Source organism: Cryptomeria japonica, chromosome 2 (genome assembly GCF_030272615.1).
Source record: "Cryptomeria japonica chromosome 2, Sugi_1.0, whole genome shotgun sequence".
NCBI classification, from domain to species: domain Eukaryota; kingdom Viridiplantae; phylum Streptophyta; class Pinopsida; order Cupressales; family Cupressaceae; genus Cryptomeria; species Cryptomeria japonica.
The window spans coordinates 636,305,752-636,323,956 of record NC_081406.1 but is presented as its reverse complement, the minus strand read 5'-3'; the positions used below and the strand labels follow the sequence as shown (position 1 = coordinate 636,323,956).

The 18,205-nt window shown below is 35.3% G+C and overlaps 2 protein-coding genes across 2 annotated transcripts; both read left to right on the top strand.

Annotated features, from left to right (window-relative positions):
• Window positions 1–3,835: 3,835 nt before the first annotated feature.
• On the top strand, window positions 3,836–4,942 carry LOC131869072 (replication protein A 70 kDa DNA-binding subunit A-like). Its single transcript, XM_059215728.1, has 2 exons — window positions 3,836–4,538; window positions 4,809–4,942. Exons 1-2 carry the CDS (start codon window positions 3,836–3,838, stop codon window positions 4,940–4,942), a joined length of 837 nt encoding a protein of 278 aa, XP_059071711.1.
• A 6,387-nt stretch (window positions 4,943–11,329) lies between these two features.
• LOC131055638 (uncharacterized) lies at window positions 11,330–13,555 on the top strand. The gene has a single exon (XM_057990110.2). It carries the CDS (start codon window positions 11,330–11,332, stop codon window positions 13,553–13,555), a length of 2,226 nt encoding a protein of 741 aa, XP_057846093.2.
• The last annotated feature ends 4,650 nt before the right edge of the window (window positions 13,556–18,205 follow it).

Below are 18,205 nucleotides of genomic sequence, written 5' to 3'. Positions count from 1 at the left end.
ATAGATACATTTTCATGGCCTCTCTTGCCATTAGCCCCCCTTCTCCAAAGTCATTTATATATATGTTTATATAAATACATTTGTGTATATATATATATATATATATATGCTTATGCATGTATTCGTATGTGCATACATACTTGTGCATCTACATATCCATGTCAATAAATACATATCCATGTGTATATCCATCTATCTATATACATACATATTTATGTTTCTACATGCACATACCTATGGATCTCTATGTTCGTACATGCAAACATATAGCTTTGTATATATATATATACATAAATATATTTGTTCATTGAAATGGATTATATATATTTAGGCTTTGAGAAAAGCTCACCTGCTCCTTAGAAATTGATTCATCGAGTTAAAGTTGTTGAAATTCTTCACTATAACTAGATAGATGAAATATTTGAAACCATAGAGATGCAGTTACAAGTTCTGGCACACATCTATTATTTAATGATAGCCATCTATTCATGTTTATATATGCTTGTCCTTATACCTGTATATGCATATGTCTTTGTGCACCTATATATCCATATCCATACATACATATCCATGTGTATGTGCATGCATTTATATACATACATATTTATGTTTCTGCATACACATGGTTATGTATCTGTATGTCTGTACATGCAAATATATAGCTTTGCATATATATATATATATATATATATATATTGCAAGCTGGTTGCACGTCATTTTCGTTTTGTGGTGCCCATATTTGGCACATTGCCCCTGATTTAAATATGCTTTTTAAAATATAAAATTTGGCAAGTGAAATAAATACTTTGTCACATGCAATCTGCGAGGAGTTGTTTGACACATCAAGGCATCAAATGACATTTATACGCATTGATTGCTGGGTTTTGCCGTCCTTTTTTACTTCTTGCACTAAGCTCTACTATTCATTTGTTTCTTTGGTTTGCTTCAAACAAAAGAGATTACAATGGAAGCTCCATGACTTCTGTTGGGTTCCTCCATCTTACTTGCCCATCCCAGAGAACGTTTTATGGCAAGAGAATTATATTGCTCTGCTTGCTGCCTCCTTTGCGAACTGCTATCCCAAAAAAAACTGGCTGTCTATTGTGTGCTCCTGCTCATTCTTCAATCCACCCAATAAAAACCGGTCATAATCAGGCATTTTCCCTTCGTCTTCTGGTCATAATCAGGCGTTTTCCCTTCATCTTGTATGCTTTGTGCTTTCTTTCACAGCATTTGTTTGATGCTTAGGTTGATGACAACTACGTAGAATAGGGAACATATATCATTGCAGCGGTCTTTGCAGTTTAGCTGTTGTACATATGCTCATGTCTGCATCCATATATCTATATAATCAGGCATTTTTGCTTCATCTTCTATGCTTTGTGCTTTCTTTCACAACATTTGTTCGATGCTTAGGTTGATGGCAACTACGTAGGATGGGGGACAGATATCATTGCAGCAGTCTTTGCAGTTTAACTGTTGCACATATACTCATGTCCACATCCATATATATATGTGTGTGTGTTTGTGTATATGCAAACAGTTCAAAATATTTGTATAAAGATTAATTCGAAGAAGTTAGCATTGCCATGATTTAAACTTTAATTTCCCTATATAAATATGGAAAAGATGGCAAGAAAGCACATATAGAATTGCATTTTAAATAGAAAAGAAAATCTATACATATTTACATTGCCATTAAAATTGTGGAGATATGTTTATGTTTACAAATCATAAAATATAAAGCTCTTATATGTTTCTACTATTGTTTGAATGGAATTTTAAACAACGGATATCAATCAGCCATAATTGGATAGAATTATGTTTATTTAGGTTCAATACTGGACTACACTACACATGTTTATGAAGAGAAGTGAATGTTAGTTCTTGGAAAATGAGCTTAAGTGTATTTTCCCTTGATCATCTTGAAAGAAAACCACTAAATCATTTTTCTATTTCCAAACCAAAAGTGAACAGATTGGAGAGTGGAGACTTGAAAATTGTGGGTATTTATATATATACGCATGCATAATTTCCATATATATTGATCTCAATATTTATGTATGTTGATTTTCATGTTGCGCTTTCCTTTCAATGTCTTATTTCAATATGTTATTCAACCTTTCTTTGTGCTGCTTATTTTCCTATAGGCATTCTCTACTTTGACAAAAGATCCCTTCCTCCATTTGTGAAGAGCATCAAGCAATATGTCATCTTCTACATGCTCTGCTGGTCCACCAGAACAACCTCCCCCAGATGCTACGGTAAGATAATCCATTCTATGTTGTCGCACATTTAAAGATATGAGCATTCTTTTCAATGTTTCCCCTGCACAAAAAAACATCGCTTGTCTGCATGTCTCATTCCATCCATTTAGTTGTCATCGTTCCCATGTTTAACATTCTGTGCATACATTCTATCCATCCATTGATCAAAAGACAAAAAAACAAACTCAAACACATTGCCTTATAGAAATATAGAATGACACATCCTTTTAATTAAAACTGCTCTGCTCCCTGCTAATACGATTGCCATTCTATTAACTTGTTGCATGAATAAATATATAGTATGTCAACAAATTGAATATATATATATATACATATACATACATATATATATATATCTATATATACATATATATATATATCTATATATATATAGATATATATATATATATATATATGTATATATAGATATATATATATATATATATAGATATATATATATATATATATCTATATATATATGTATATATAGATATATATATATATATATATATCTATATATATATGTATATATAGATATATATATATATATATATCTATATATATATATAGATATATCTATATATACATAGATATATATATATATATATATATATATATATATATATATATATATATATATATATATATATATATATATATATATATATATATATATATATATATGTATCTATCTTGCCAAGCATACTTTTCTTTTATTGTGTCTGCATTGCTACTATCAAGCTTCCTTCCTCTAAAAAAACAACCTTGTTCTCCTCTCCTTGTAGGGACCTGCCGATCCCCTTGAGCTTACCCCATATGCAATCCAATCTATTAATGCAGGAGATGATATCCCTCCACCATTACTGTAGCTTCTATCATTTGAAAAAATCATTGGTGATCCAAATGACAATGACAAATACAAACTTGTCTTGTTAGATGGCGCATATATGCAAGTGGCCATTTTGCCAACCAAGTATGCTGACTTGTTGCATGCAGAGATGTTGAAAATAGGCTCTGTTCTTTTGTTGACGAAATATACTTGTCGATACGTTTGGAACACAAGGTACCTTCTATAATGTGTTCCCCCTCATTTATGTGAACCTCTTTCTATGCTATTTACAAACATATATCCCACAGTTGAGCATACCTCCTTCTCACTTTTACAGGGCCATCATTGTATTCACTCTTGATGTGAAAAAAACAGATTACCATTTGCTTGGCAAACCTCGATACCTCTTCAAGGAACAAGAAGAGAAAATGTTGGGCCGAGAAACCTCGCCACCCACTAAACGTGCTCTTAAATTCGGTGCAGATTTGCCTTCCCCACAAAATGGTCCTTCTGAAAATATCAGCCCTATTAAAAGCTTGAACCCTTACCAAAACAATTGGACCATAAAAGGCTGCGTAACAAATAAGAGGAAGATGCATAAATATAACACGCCAAAACGCAATGGGCAGGTTTTTAGTTTGATATTATAGACGAAGAGGGTTGTGAAATTAGAATCACTTCCTTTGACGAAATTGCTGAATTACACTATCATCGAATCGAGCAAGGAGCTTCATATGTTATGTCCAAAGGTACAGTGAAAGATGCAAACAAGGTGTACAATAAACTTAACAGCCAGCTTGAGATTATCTTGACTGAAACTTCAGTTTTGAAGCGTTGTGCCCCTGATGCTATTGGGCTTGATAAAAAAACCTGCTTCACCCCTATTGATGAACTTCTCACCGCTACCAACAATACTTTGATTGATGTTATTGGTGTCGTTGTCAATGTCAGAGAGATCTCTGTAATTCGTAGAAAGGATGGCTCTGTTGTAAACAAGAGAATAGTAAAAATAAATGATATGTCAACTTTGACAATAGATGTTAACCTTTGGGGCCCATCCTCAGAGCAACTAGGCAATGACTTGAAGAATATGCATACATTTGGAACATTTGTCATCCTTGCTGTTCAAAATGCAAGGGTTGGTTATTTCAACGGAAAAGTCATAAATGCATCAGCATCCATAGCTTTTGAAATCAACCCTTCCATTCTTGAAGCTGAGCCCCTCTGTTTAAGAGGCCCTATCCAACAAAGCCTTGATCCACATCCTTCAGCTTTCCATTGCAAAAATAACCAGTATCAAAGAATGTCAATTGCATCCATCCTGCAGCGCCTTAGCGTTATGCCTGAAGCCATTGAGACTACTATTACAGCTGTGTTGCGCTTAAAAAATGAAGACCCCTTTTACTATACAACTTGCCCATTGCAATTCAACGGAAAAGACTGTAAAAAAAAATGTGCTAAATTAGCCGAGAATTTGTGGTCCTGCCCTAGGTGTCAAACACAATTCCCTGAATGTAACTACAAATACCTCCTCTAGATGAAACTGCAAGATCATACAGGCACTGTTTGGGCTAATGCATTTGACAACGTTGGCACATAACTCTTCTCTCTGTCTGCAAAGGAACTATACATGTTACAATATGAATTGACAAAAAAAAAAAAACCTCACATCATACTAAAAAAAGCTATGTTCAAGCACTATACCTTTACAGCTTTAGTGTCTACTGACACATTCAACTCTGAGCGCAGGATCAAAGTCACAATCGACAAAATGCAAAGACTCGATTTCAAAGCTGAGTCCACCTGCCTGCTTGCAGAAATTGCCCAAATGCATGCAGTCACATGACTCTATCCTGTCAGCAACCAAAAAAAGAAGACTGCTCTATCTCTGCATACACTATACAAATCTTTTTTTTTTGACATTCAGACACAATTTGACAATGTTTTGTTCGGCCACAATTGCTTGCAGTCATTTCAAACATTGAACCACTACATATAACCGTATATTATTGTTTTGTTGTTTTCCATTTTGAGATGGCTTGTTCAATCATTTAACTAATATGTTTTTCTGCCAATGAAGGATGTGAATTACTATGCCTCCTTTTATTCATAAAAGCACTACAAACATATGATGCCTTTATATTTCAGCGTTTTGTATACATAAACACATCTCCACACTTTTGATCGCAATGTACATGTCTATGAATTTTCTTTTCTATTCAAATTGCAATTCTATGTACGTTCTCTTATCAGTTGTTTCACATTTACATAACAAAATTTAAGTTCAAATCATGTCTGCATTCCCTACTTCAAATTAATGTTTATTTGTTTCCATTTATGTATTTGCATTAACACACACACACACATATGGTTATGCATCTGCCTATATATGCATATGTGCATATACATATACATAAATGTATGTCTTGCACACACACACACACACACACACACACACACACACACACACACACACACACACACACACACACACACACACACACACACACACAGAGATATATGGTTATGCATCTACCTATATATGCATATGTGCATATACATATACATAAATGTATGTCTTGCCCTGCATAAGGGTCTACATATGCACCTATGTAAGTTTGTACTACTTTGAACTGCACATACGTATCTCTCTATTCCACATTTGCATAACAGAATTAAACTCCAACCCATGACACTGCGACCTGCTTCATATGAATCTTTATATCATTATATTATTCTATTTACATATGCACAAACACACATTTATATATGGATGTTCATCTCAGTATATATGCACGTGTGCTTGAAAGGCAGTATAAAACAAAAGTGTATGATGGGAAAACATGTGGTGTTATATGCATGAAAGGCAGCAAAGATGGTTGAGGTGGGAGAATCCCAGTTGCTATGTAGTGGTTCTTCACCATCCTTTGTTGGCTGAACATGAAGGGGAGTGCAGCATATGTATGTATATAAATATATTGTGGCAAAAAACAATGCATAGTCATATGTGTGGGTATGGAAACACATAGGCAGTCGAGCATCTCTATGTAAATGTACACACACACACACACACACACACACACACACACACACACACACACATATATATGGATAAACAGACATGTATATGCAGTCCATATATATATGGATAAACAGACATGTATATGCAGTCCACGGCAATATATACTTACATATGTGTATATGCACACATTTATGTAAAGAAAAGCATCGACATATATAATATACATGTCTGTTTATCCATATATATATATATATATATACATCTGTGTGTATACATTTACATAGAGATGCTCGACTGCCTATGTGTTTCCATACCCACACATATGACTATGCATTGCTTTTTGCCACAATATATTTATATACATACATATGCTGCACTCCCCTTCATGTTCAGCCAACAAAGGATGGTGGAGAACCACCACATAGCAACTGGGATTCTCCCACCTCAACCATCTTTGCTGCCTTTCATGCATATAACACCACACGTTTTCCCATCATACACTTTTGTTTTATACTGCCTTTCAAGCATACTTCATTGGAGTTCTGCATTGTTATTTACATTTCCTTAACAAATCAACATCTATGTTATGTATTTTCCCAAAACAGGAAAATAATTCCATGTTTTTTTCCTTTCTTTATATAAATCTTGGATCCTAAACTCTACCTCTTCTACCTTCTTCACAAAAATACCATTCTACATATATATCTATCTCTTTGTACACACACACACACACACACACACACACACAAGCACACTAACAAAGACATCCACCCACACAGACACACACACACAGACACACACACACACACACACAATACACATACATATATATATATATATATATATATATATATATATATATATATATATATATATATATATATATATATATATATATATATATCAATATATATATATGTATGTCTATATCTGTGTTTATTTATATACATATGTATATATCCATATACATATATACTTTAACACCTAAGTATATATCTATATGTGCTTATACATATACATATATGTATCTCTTCCTCTAGATAGGTATCTATGTTCATCTCAGTATATATACATCTATGCATATATATATATATATATATATATATATATATATATATCTCCATAAATGTATGCATATGCACATATGTAAGTATATCCTGCTTTGGATTGCATATATCTGTCTGTATATCCATATATATATATGTATGTATACAAGTATATATGCCTTTGTGTGTATGCATTTACATAGAGATGCTACACTCTTTGTGTGTTTCCATATTCACACATATGCCTATATATTTTTGTTTGCTACATATATATTTATATACATATGTAAGTATATCCTGCTTTCGACTGCATATATGTGTATGTATATCCATTTATATATATATATATATATATATATGTATATATATATATATATATGTATATATATATATATGTATATATATATATATATGTATATATATATATATGTATATATATATATATATGTATATATGTATATATATATATCTATGTATGCAAGTATATATGCCTCTGTGTGTATGCATTTACATAGAGATGCTACACTCTCTGTGTGTTTCCATATTCACACATATGCCTATATATCTTTCTTTGCTACATATATATTTATATACATATGTAAGTATATCCTGGTTTTGACTGCATATATGTGTATGTATATCCATATATATATATATATATATGCAGGTATATATGCCTCTATGTCTATGCACTTGCATAGAGATGCTGCACTCTCTATGTATTTCCATATTCACACATGTGCCTATATATTTTTGTTTGCTGCATATATATTTATTTACATGCATATCTTGCAATCCCCTTTGCCTTCAGCTGGCGAAGGAGGGTGGAGAACCATTGGAAGGGAATTGGGGTTCTACCGGCTGCACCGTTTTCACTACCTTTCATGGATATGACAACACATGTTTCCTACCATCATGCACTTTCGTTATATACTGCCTTGCAAGCATCCTTCATGTCGCTTCTACATTATTATTCGTATATATATATATATATATATATATATATATATATATATATATATATATATATATATATATATATATATATATATATATATATATATATATATATATATATATATATGTATGTATGTATGTATACAAGTATAAATGCCTTTGTGTGTATGCATTTACATAGAGATGCTACACTCTCTATGTATTTCCATATTCACACATATGCCTATATATTTTTGTTTGCTGCATATATATTTATATACATATGTAAGTATATCCTGGTTTCGACTGCATATATGTGTATGTATATCCATATATATATATATATATATATATATATATATATATATATGCAGGTATATATGCCTCTGTGTGTATGCACTTGCATAGAGATGTTGCACTCTCTGTGTGTTTCCATATTCACACATATGCCTATATATTTTTGTTTGCTTCATATATATTTATATACATGCATATCTTGCAATCCCCTTTGCCTTCAGCCGGCGAAGGAGGGTGGAGAACCATTGGAAGGGAATTGGGGTTCTACCGGCTGCACCGTTTTCACTACCTTTCATGGATATGACAACACATGTTTCCTACCATCATGCACTTTTGTTATATACTGCCTTGCAAGCATCCTTCATGCCACTTCTACATTATTATTCGTCTGTATATCCATTTATATATATATATATATATATATATATATATATATATATATATATATATATATATATATATATATATATATATATATGTATGTATACAAGTATATATGCCTTTGTGTGTATGAATTTACATAGAGATGCTACACTCTCTATGTGTTTCCATATTCACACATATTCCTATAATTTTGGTTTGCTACATATATATTTATATACATATGTAAGTATATCCTGGTTTCGACTGCATATATGTGTATGTATATCCATATATATATATATATATGCAGGTATATATGCCTCTGTGTGTATGCACTTGCATAGAGATGCTGCACTCTCTGTGTATTTCCATATTCACACATATGCCTATATATTTTTGTTTGCTGCATATATATTTATATACATGCATATCTTGCAATCCCTTTTGCCTTCAGCCGACGGAGGAGGGTGGAGAACCATTGGAAGGGAATTGGGGTTCTATCGGCTACACCGTTTTGACTACCTTTCATGGATATGACAACACATGTTTCCTACCATTGGAAGCCGCCTGAGGTTCTTCCGATTTAAAGCCCTGCATTCCATTTCGCATTCTTTCCGCATACATATCCTCCCAACCATTTGTGCCACACAATTAATACACCTCCACTTCTTCTTTTCGTCTTATACCTTCTCATTCTAACAAACCACTACTCTTGTATTTCTCTCAGATCTCCAGTGCACTTGCTCCACAAATGTCAGATTTGCAAAGGGCTAGAAAGAAAGAACAAAATAGGATCTACTATGGAAAACATAAAGAAGAAATTTCATTAAGGCGGTGAAACAAACGCCTTCATTGTAACATTGATACCAATGTTTTGCAACCGTTGCCAACCCTGGTTGCATCTCGCTCTTCAGCCATCCCCATCCCTCACATACCGTTGCCCTCTTCTGAACCTCATCCATCAACTGTGCTCCAACCACAGTCAAGTCAACCCACCCAATCTGCTGCACAATCCAGTCAACCCCACATGCAACCGTTGCCAATTAATCTACAAACAAATGCTACATCTAATGCTACAACAACACCAATCTCAGAAAATCTCAAATCTTCTGCATTTACAACTGCACTAGCTTCTTTCCGAGCAAGGATTGACAACTTGTCACATCTACAGATATGTACAATCTGCAAAGAGAAGTATGTTGGTATGCATGTCAAATTAACTCAGCCTGCTATCATTTGCACATGATGTTATAATGAAAAGGGTGTTCACAGATTCTCTATTGCAAACAATATGGACCCTGGCGAACAACCCTTCGTTTTAAAACGACTCTCACAAGTAGAACAGATGCTTATAGCAAGGATTGCTCCTGTTTTGCAAGTCAACCATGCCAGAGGTGGTCAATACAAATATACAGGGCACACCATTAATTTCCCACAAGACATTTCAGAAATAGCAACTACTTTGCCCCGCAAATTCCAACATTTGGAAGTTGTGATTATTCGAAGGACAAATCTTGAAGGAAAACAATATGACTGTTATGTCAACAAGTTCCATGTTATGGACACATTGCATTACAAAATTCAACATGACCAATACTATAGTGATGTTATCATTGATGATGCAGTTGTTGATTTATTGCCAGAAACATCTACCGATATATCTGAATTCTTGCATGTCCTTCCAAATTCCTTTGATTTGCAACCACCTTCGCCAACACAAGAGCAACTCTCTAATGATGATGAAGTTGAATTGCAGACGACATCATCATTCATCCCAAAACTGCCATGTTCAGCCCCTGAACTAGATACCATTAAAAAGATATTACACCTTCATACGGATGATCAAAATGTTGCACCTTGGCCTGAAATAAGTTCCTCACCCATTAATGAATACAACACTGAAGGCTTGTTTACTATGGCTTTCCCAACATTGTTCCCAAGCGGATCCACACTGCCACTCCAACCAAGGACAAAACATGTTCACTTGCATGAATATGCTTTGCACTTGATAAGATATCATGACCAAAGGCTTGGACAGCATGTTAGGTTCAGATATTATCTTTACAATCTACTTATGAGACACCGTTCCCAGCAAACAACTTCAGTTTTCCTACGCACCAACTTAGAAAACTCCATCCCAACTACTTTACAAGCTTTGCGTGAACAGCTCCAGTCCACACCATCCGATCAATTGCCAAACCAATTAATGCGTTTTGCAGCTTCTTTGTGAGGTACAAGAGCTTATTGGAAAAGATCACGCAAGGATCTCACTGCAATGATACACCAATTGGGAGCACCTACATTATTCTTCACATTAAGTGCAGCTGATACCAAATGGCCAGAACTACATAAATTGTTTCCACCTAACTTGTCTCCAGAATTCCAATCCATGAAGAAGCAATTTATACAAAACATTGTCCACAATCCACACGTCACAGCATTGTTTTTGCATTTTAGATTCACAATATTCCATGAGGAGATTATTGACAAGTTTTTCAAAGCTAAAGACCATTGGTACAGGTATGAATGGCTATGAGGAACTCGTCAATGTTGTTCAGCGACATACAAAATGTTCTGCCCACACTTGCTTAAAAAAAAAGGCTCAACCCTCCATTGTCTCTACAAAGCACCTTGGCCTGAGCAAGATTTTTCAACATTAATTGTTGATACTGCCAACAACCCATCATATGAACCAGCAAGAAATGATAGTCGTTTGAACATTCACAATCCAATCATGCTTGCAATATGGCGTGCAAATATTGATTGCCAGCCCGTTTGTTCCAAAATGGCTGTCATACAATATATCTCTAGATATGATGCAAAAACAGAACAAAAGTTAGTAGGCTATGTTGACATCCTAAAGAAAATAGTTGCTACAACTAATACGCAAGATACCATCTTGCTGACATACCAAAAATTCATGATGGGGATAGTTGTTGATCGTGACATCAACGCACAAGAAACTTGCCATATGTTGCAAAAACTCCCATTGATAAGTTGTAGCCGACATTTTGTCTCCCTTAATGTCAGCAGAAAGGCCCTCCATCGAATTGCTGAACAAAATGACAATGCCAAACTTTCCAAATCTTATATTTCTGCTTATATGGAAAGACCTATTGAATTGGAAAGCATCTTGCTGATACAATCAGCACAACAATTTTCATACAACACCCAACGGAAAAAGCATCAATGGCAAAAACTCCAAAAACAAGCAATTGTCAATGTCTACCCGCATTTTAAAACCTCTCCACCTAAGGTTGATGACAACTTTGAAGCCTACTGTTGGAGTGAGCTTCTCTTGTACAAACCATTTCGCAATATTCCAATAGATATAGGTACATCACCTGCTCAAATCATTGCAAATTGGAAGCTATTGTACATACATGGTTACACACGCTGGCATATTTATGGAATAGAACATGAATGCAGAACTGAAAATGACATCGAATCTGATGGTGATACTTTCTTATATTCACACAATGAAGACCAATATGAATGGGAATACCTTTCCCAAATGGGTGCTTCAAACAAAATCAATGTAAATGATCTCCAAATGCTGGGTAGACGCGATTACGATATTAACTTTGATTGGCATGCCCCTTATCCCACCGATCCACTTCATCATACTATTGTTACCTTCATTTCCACTAATAAAATAAATTGCCAGCCTAGCATTCTCCAGCCAACTTCTCCTCCCACTACTTCGTTCCCCTTAGCATCAAAACAAAAAATTGCACTTGAACTCATTCTTGCCCATTATGCATCTCCTGGAACCCTGCCTCCACTCCATATGCTTATACAAGGCACTGCAGGCACTGGTAAATCATATTTGATACAATGCATTAGAAATAGACTTAACCTTTCCACAAATATACAGCTCAATCCTTTGCTTGTGCTTGCCCCAATCGACGTTTCTGCATATAATATCCAAGCAACAACTATTCATGCTGCCATGCGTATCCCCCTTAGAGATATGCAACCTTTAACAGGACAATCTTTGATGCTCTTCCAAGAACAATACAAACACTTACAATATATACTAATTGATGAGATGAGCTTTTTGGGTCCTAAATTGCTTTTGAAAATTGACAACAGATTACGTCAGGCATTCCCTTGCCAGCAACATGAACCATTTGGAGGCCTCTCAATCATCCTTGTAGGTGACCTCGGCCAACTACCTCCAGTGATGGACAAGCCTTTGTATGCCTCGCATTCTACAACCCTTGCATTATGGTGCTCCTTTCAAACTGTTGTTACCTTAGATACAAGTTTCCAACAACAAGGTGCCTCAAACATCCAACAGCAATTTCGTGCAATCTTGCAAAACATTAGAAATGCCAATCCACTCCAAACAGATTGGGAAGCTCTTATGTCCCGATCCTCTTCCAAACTGCCTATAGATCATAACAAGCACTTTGACAATTCAATTCATTTGTTTGCAACAAATGCATCTGTCAAACACCACAATACTAAAATGTTAAAACAATTACACTTACTTGTTGCAAGATGTCTCGCCCAAAATTCAAGGCAAACAAACCCTGAATATAATAATGATGAGCAACTTCCTTCAGAATTTCTCCTCTCCCTTAATGAACAAGTTATGTTGATTGCTAATCTATGGATACAAGCTGGTTTGGTCAATGGATCATTAGGACAAATCAGATCCATTATCTATGATACAAATTCTAGACCTCCTGACTTGCCAAAGTATGTGGTCGTTGAATTCAAAAATTATTCTGGCCCTCATTGGGACAATGCAAATCCAAAATTTGTCCCTATACCACCTATCACTTGAGGCAGCCGCACCCAGCTCCCCCTTGCAATGGCTTGGGCCCTTACTATTCACAAATCCCAAGGCCTCACTTTGGACAAAGCAACAGTCGACATTGGCAAGGCTGAAAAACAAGGGCTGACCTTCACTGCATTGTCACGAGTGAAGTCTCTTCATGATCTAAGAATAGAGCCACCTTTCAATTTTGAAAGATATTCAAAATTACAAAGCAATACTTATACATCTATGAGGAAAAAAGAGGAAAACATATTGACTGCTCTCTCCATTCAGATATCTGCATCGCCTCCCCACCAAGAACTCTAATATCCTACAGCATCAGGTATGTCACTCCACCAAATTCCTACCACTCCACCCTTTTCCTTTTGGGTTTCTCCACTCTCCTCGTTACTTGTATACATTTGGTTTCATAACATCAATTGTTTTCTTGCAGGTGTCGTTTCCCCTATTCGTCCACACCTTGTTGTTCGCTGCATGCACCCACATTGTAGGCTTCTCTTCCTCCACCTTCCCCATTCCGCCATTACACCCCTGGTAACAATATATCTATCAACAACTCTTGCTCTGGTCATTTTCATTTTGAAAAATATACTTTGCTGCTATACTGCTTAATATGAACTCCCCATCACTGCACTGGTTAACTTTGTTACAACATAATTGCATTGCAACTAACACCTCTTCCACCTGCACCGCATTCTATATTTTATTTATAGTTTTGTCTAAAACAATTTTACATACATTAATACTAACTTTCCATGTCTCTTTCACATTTAGCTTCATTCTCATTAAATACAACTTCAATTGTTTGTTGTTACCTCCTCTGCTATACTCAATCTACTAAGATAAACTTATAAAAAAGCAACCTCGCTCTACCAGGTACGTTTAACTCGCTGTCCACTCCTTTATTATACTTCTTTTTCCAACTTAACAATCTATTTTTCTCTAATGCAACCCTTTGCAATGCAGCTCCACCTCTTTTGTTAAAACAGAAACACTTTTCCAATGCAGTTTCCCTCCACTTGGATAACTCAGTTTTGGTTCTACTAAAATCAGGTACATTCAACCCACTCTCCCCCCTTCCTCTTCTTTGTTTCTGTTCTAACACCTGTCCATTCAATTTGCAGAATTTTCATCATCAATATATATATGTTACAAATCTGCTGTTTTTTACATCTATGCTATGCAACCCATTGACAGTGCTATTTCCTCTCAACGTATCCCTGGTGAGATACCATGATGAGACCTTCTCTACATGACACATTTTTAGAATTTCTTTATGCAATTTACTATGTGGATGTTTTATATTACCATGTAATCTACTCTTTAACTTAAAAACTTCCTTATAACATCGCTTCCTTCCAAAAAATATACACATTCACTTCATTTTGTAGGTCTCCTTTGGCCCAGAAAAGGTTACATTTTCCAGCCAATTCAACAAATTTTGGGTGAAACAAAAGGTAAACTCCTTCCAAATAATCACTATAACTTGCTGCTATGATCTCTACATTTAACAAACTTATATTCATTCCTGTTTATTTCACATCCACACACACTCTATATAAACTTTTTTTTTACGTTCCCAATACAGTTAGCTGTCATCTCTTGCACATTCCACACAAAGAGTGAAAGTCCAATTACAAAATAGGCCCCTCACATGGAAGGTATGCTCCGATTCCTCTCCACCTCTCCTCTATACTTTTAATATACAAATTATTCCAACTAATAGCTGACTTCAATTGATTTCGTCACCCCTGTAGGAATCTGTTCCAACCAACTGTACACTGTCTTAAAAGACATTCCACATCAGATTGCCCACCTCTATTCTATAGCTTGCTCTTGCAGCTTCCTCTGCCAGATTTATATAAAATTATTGTGCTCTTGCACCATTTCGGATCGCCTATCAGCGCACCGTTGCAGGCACTAAACCTGCAACTGCTAGTAATATATTTAGCCCCCAAAATCTTCATAAAACTGAAATTTCAAATGGGTAGATCTGCTTGACAAAATAGGGGATGCATCCTATGGAACATTGCCTCAGTTCTTCTTTGGATATAGGTTCGTTGGGTCTATCTCTTAATTTGGTAGGTAGGACTAAGCCGGACTGTGGATCTTCTCAAAAGAGGTGGGGGAGAAGAACCAATTCTGAACTTCGACTTAGGGCAACTGAGGCTTTGAATCAAACTAAGATCACACACTTTTAATGTAGGGAGGATGAAGTTCCCTCCCACCTCACCATGTAAATTATTACGTGGAATGTCAATACCCCTAACAAGAAGTGCATCCTGAAGCATTGCATCTTTAATATTAGAGCCGATATTACCATTATTCAAGAAACCAAGTTAGATAACATGAGAGGGGAACAATTTGGCAGAAGATTAAGTAATTTTAATTGGATGGGAGTTTCGACGGAAGGAGCTTCTAGGGACCTAGGGATAATTTGGTACCCTAGGCACATTTTCATAGTCAATTTGGAAAGGAACAGATATTGGATGAGCTCAGAGGTTAGGTGTGTCAATAACAGTTTAGACTTTGTCTTAATTAATGTCTATGGACCTACCCCTAATGAACTAAAACGTAGAGTCTGGGAGGATATATCAGTATTTCTAAACAATCATAAGGATAAAAATTGCCTAACAGGAGGAGACTTTAATGTCATAAGTGACATGTCTGAGAAATCAGAAGGTTGTTCTCGAGAACCCCAATCCCTCATAGATTTTATGAATTGGTCATATCAGAATAATTTAATGGACATTCTCATGAATAATAGTGTTTTTACCTGGACCAACAGAAGATCTGGCTTTAGTATGATTGCAGAAAGACTCGATAGATTTTTATTTAAGGGGAATTTAGGTAACTTCAATAATAACATCCTGAAGGCATCCATTCTACCTATCTCAGTTTCAGACCATTTCTCGGTCCAACTCACTATTACAAAAGATCATAAGCCTCTAAACTGTCCTTTCAAATTTGAGCTTATGTGGTTGAAGGAAGAAAATTTTACAAAAATGATTGAGAATTGGTGGAACTCCTATAAGGTCTCAAGATCTAAACTTTTATGTTTTGTATCAAAACTTAAAAGGGTTAGACAATCCCTTTTATCTTGGAATCGAGAGAAATTTGGCAACATTTTTGATACTAAGAACCAAATCGAGACAGAATTAGGTAGATTAAATGAGATAGTTATTAACTAAGGAATTGATCAAGATCGATATAACAAAGAAAGAGAGTTAATGAAAAAATATGAAGATATATTATCAAGAGAAGAAATATTTTGGAAACAAAAATATAGTGAAACCTGGCTTGCTGAGGGGGATAGAAACACTAAATTTTTTCATGCTAGTACGAAAGCCAGGAAAAAAATTAATAAGATCACCAAAATTAAAGACAACAATGGAAATTTAATAGATAATTATGAGGGCATAGCCGATGTTGCATTTAATTTCTTTCATCAATTGTTAAATGTCAATTCCTCTGATCTAATAGCTTAAGAAAGCCTTTTGCAAAACATCTCCAGAATCTTAACTAAAGAGCACAATCAGATGTTAAACAAAGTTTTTACCTTGGAAGAAATCGAAGCTACAGTTAAAGATTTGCACCTAGACAAGGTCCCTGGGCCAGACGGGTTTCCTGCGGCCTTCTTTCATTCATGCTGACATTTTTTGGGAATTGAACTTGTTGAGGCCTTAGAAAGTGCCAGAAAATTGGGTAGGATCCTTCGAGAGATTACCAATACCTTTATTGCCCTCATCCAAAAAACAGAGGCTGTAGAGAGTATTGAAGAATATAGACCTATTGCTCTGTGAAACACACTTTATAAAATATTAACCAAAACATTAGCCAATAGGATGAAAACATTGCTCCCCATTATTATATCAGAAGAGAAAACATCCTTTGGGCCCGGAAGATCAATATTTGATGGTGTAATCATAGCTCATGAGGAAATTTACTCCATCCAAATGAACTTGCATCCTTCGATGCTCATCAAGTTGGACATAAGGAAAGCATACGACAGAGTTGACTAGAGATTTCTCTGTAAATGTATGGTAGCCTTTGGATTCAATAAAAGCTAGATCAACCGGATATTTGAATGTATCTCAATTCCACATTTCTTTGTTCTTGTCCCCAAGGATACTTCAATAGTTCTCGCGGTTTGAGGCAAGGGCATCCTATTTCCCCTTTTCTTTATATAGTTATGGCAGAAGCCTTAGGTAGGACAATTCAAAAATCCCAAGAGCTAGGAATTATGGAAGGTATAAGAGTCACTAGAAACATTGATCCAGTTACCCATCAATAATTCGTTGATGACACACTATTGTTAGGAAAGAGTTGCCCTGGTGAAGCCAAGAATTTTAAACTAATTCTAGATTGGTATGCACAAGCTTTGGGCCAAGAGGTTAATAAAAATAAGTATAGCGTGTTCTTCCTTAACACGAATGTGAGAAAGGAACAAAAGATCATTAATTTATTGGGATTTCAGGCTGGTACTCTCCCATGCAAATATCTAGGGCTCTCTTTAGATAGAGGGGTTAGAGTAAACAAGCTTTGGGATGGTCTCCTCTCTAAATTAGAACTTAGACTGCAATCATGAAAATGCAAGTGGCTATTATTAGCTGGGAGAATCGTTATGATTAGATCTCTCCTTTTTGAAATTCCTCA

Excerpts from the sequence above, each read along its gene's own strand:
- LOC131869072 (XM_059215728.1), top strand. The coding sequence starts at position 3,836 with ATGTCCAAAGGTACAGTGAAAGATGCAAACAAGGTGTACAATAAACTT. Across the intron at positions 4,539-4,808 it reads GCAATTCAACGGAAAAGACT|CTTTAGTGTCTACTGACACA; the intron begins GTAAAAAAAAAT and ends ATACCTTTACAG.
- LOC131055638 (XM_057990110.2), top strand. The coding sequence starts at position 11,330 with ATGTTCTGCCCACACTTGCTTAAAAAAAAAGGCTCAACCCTCCATTGT.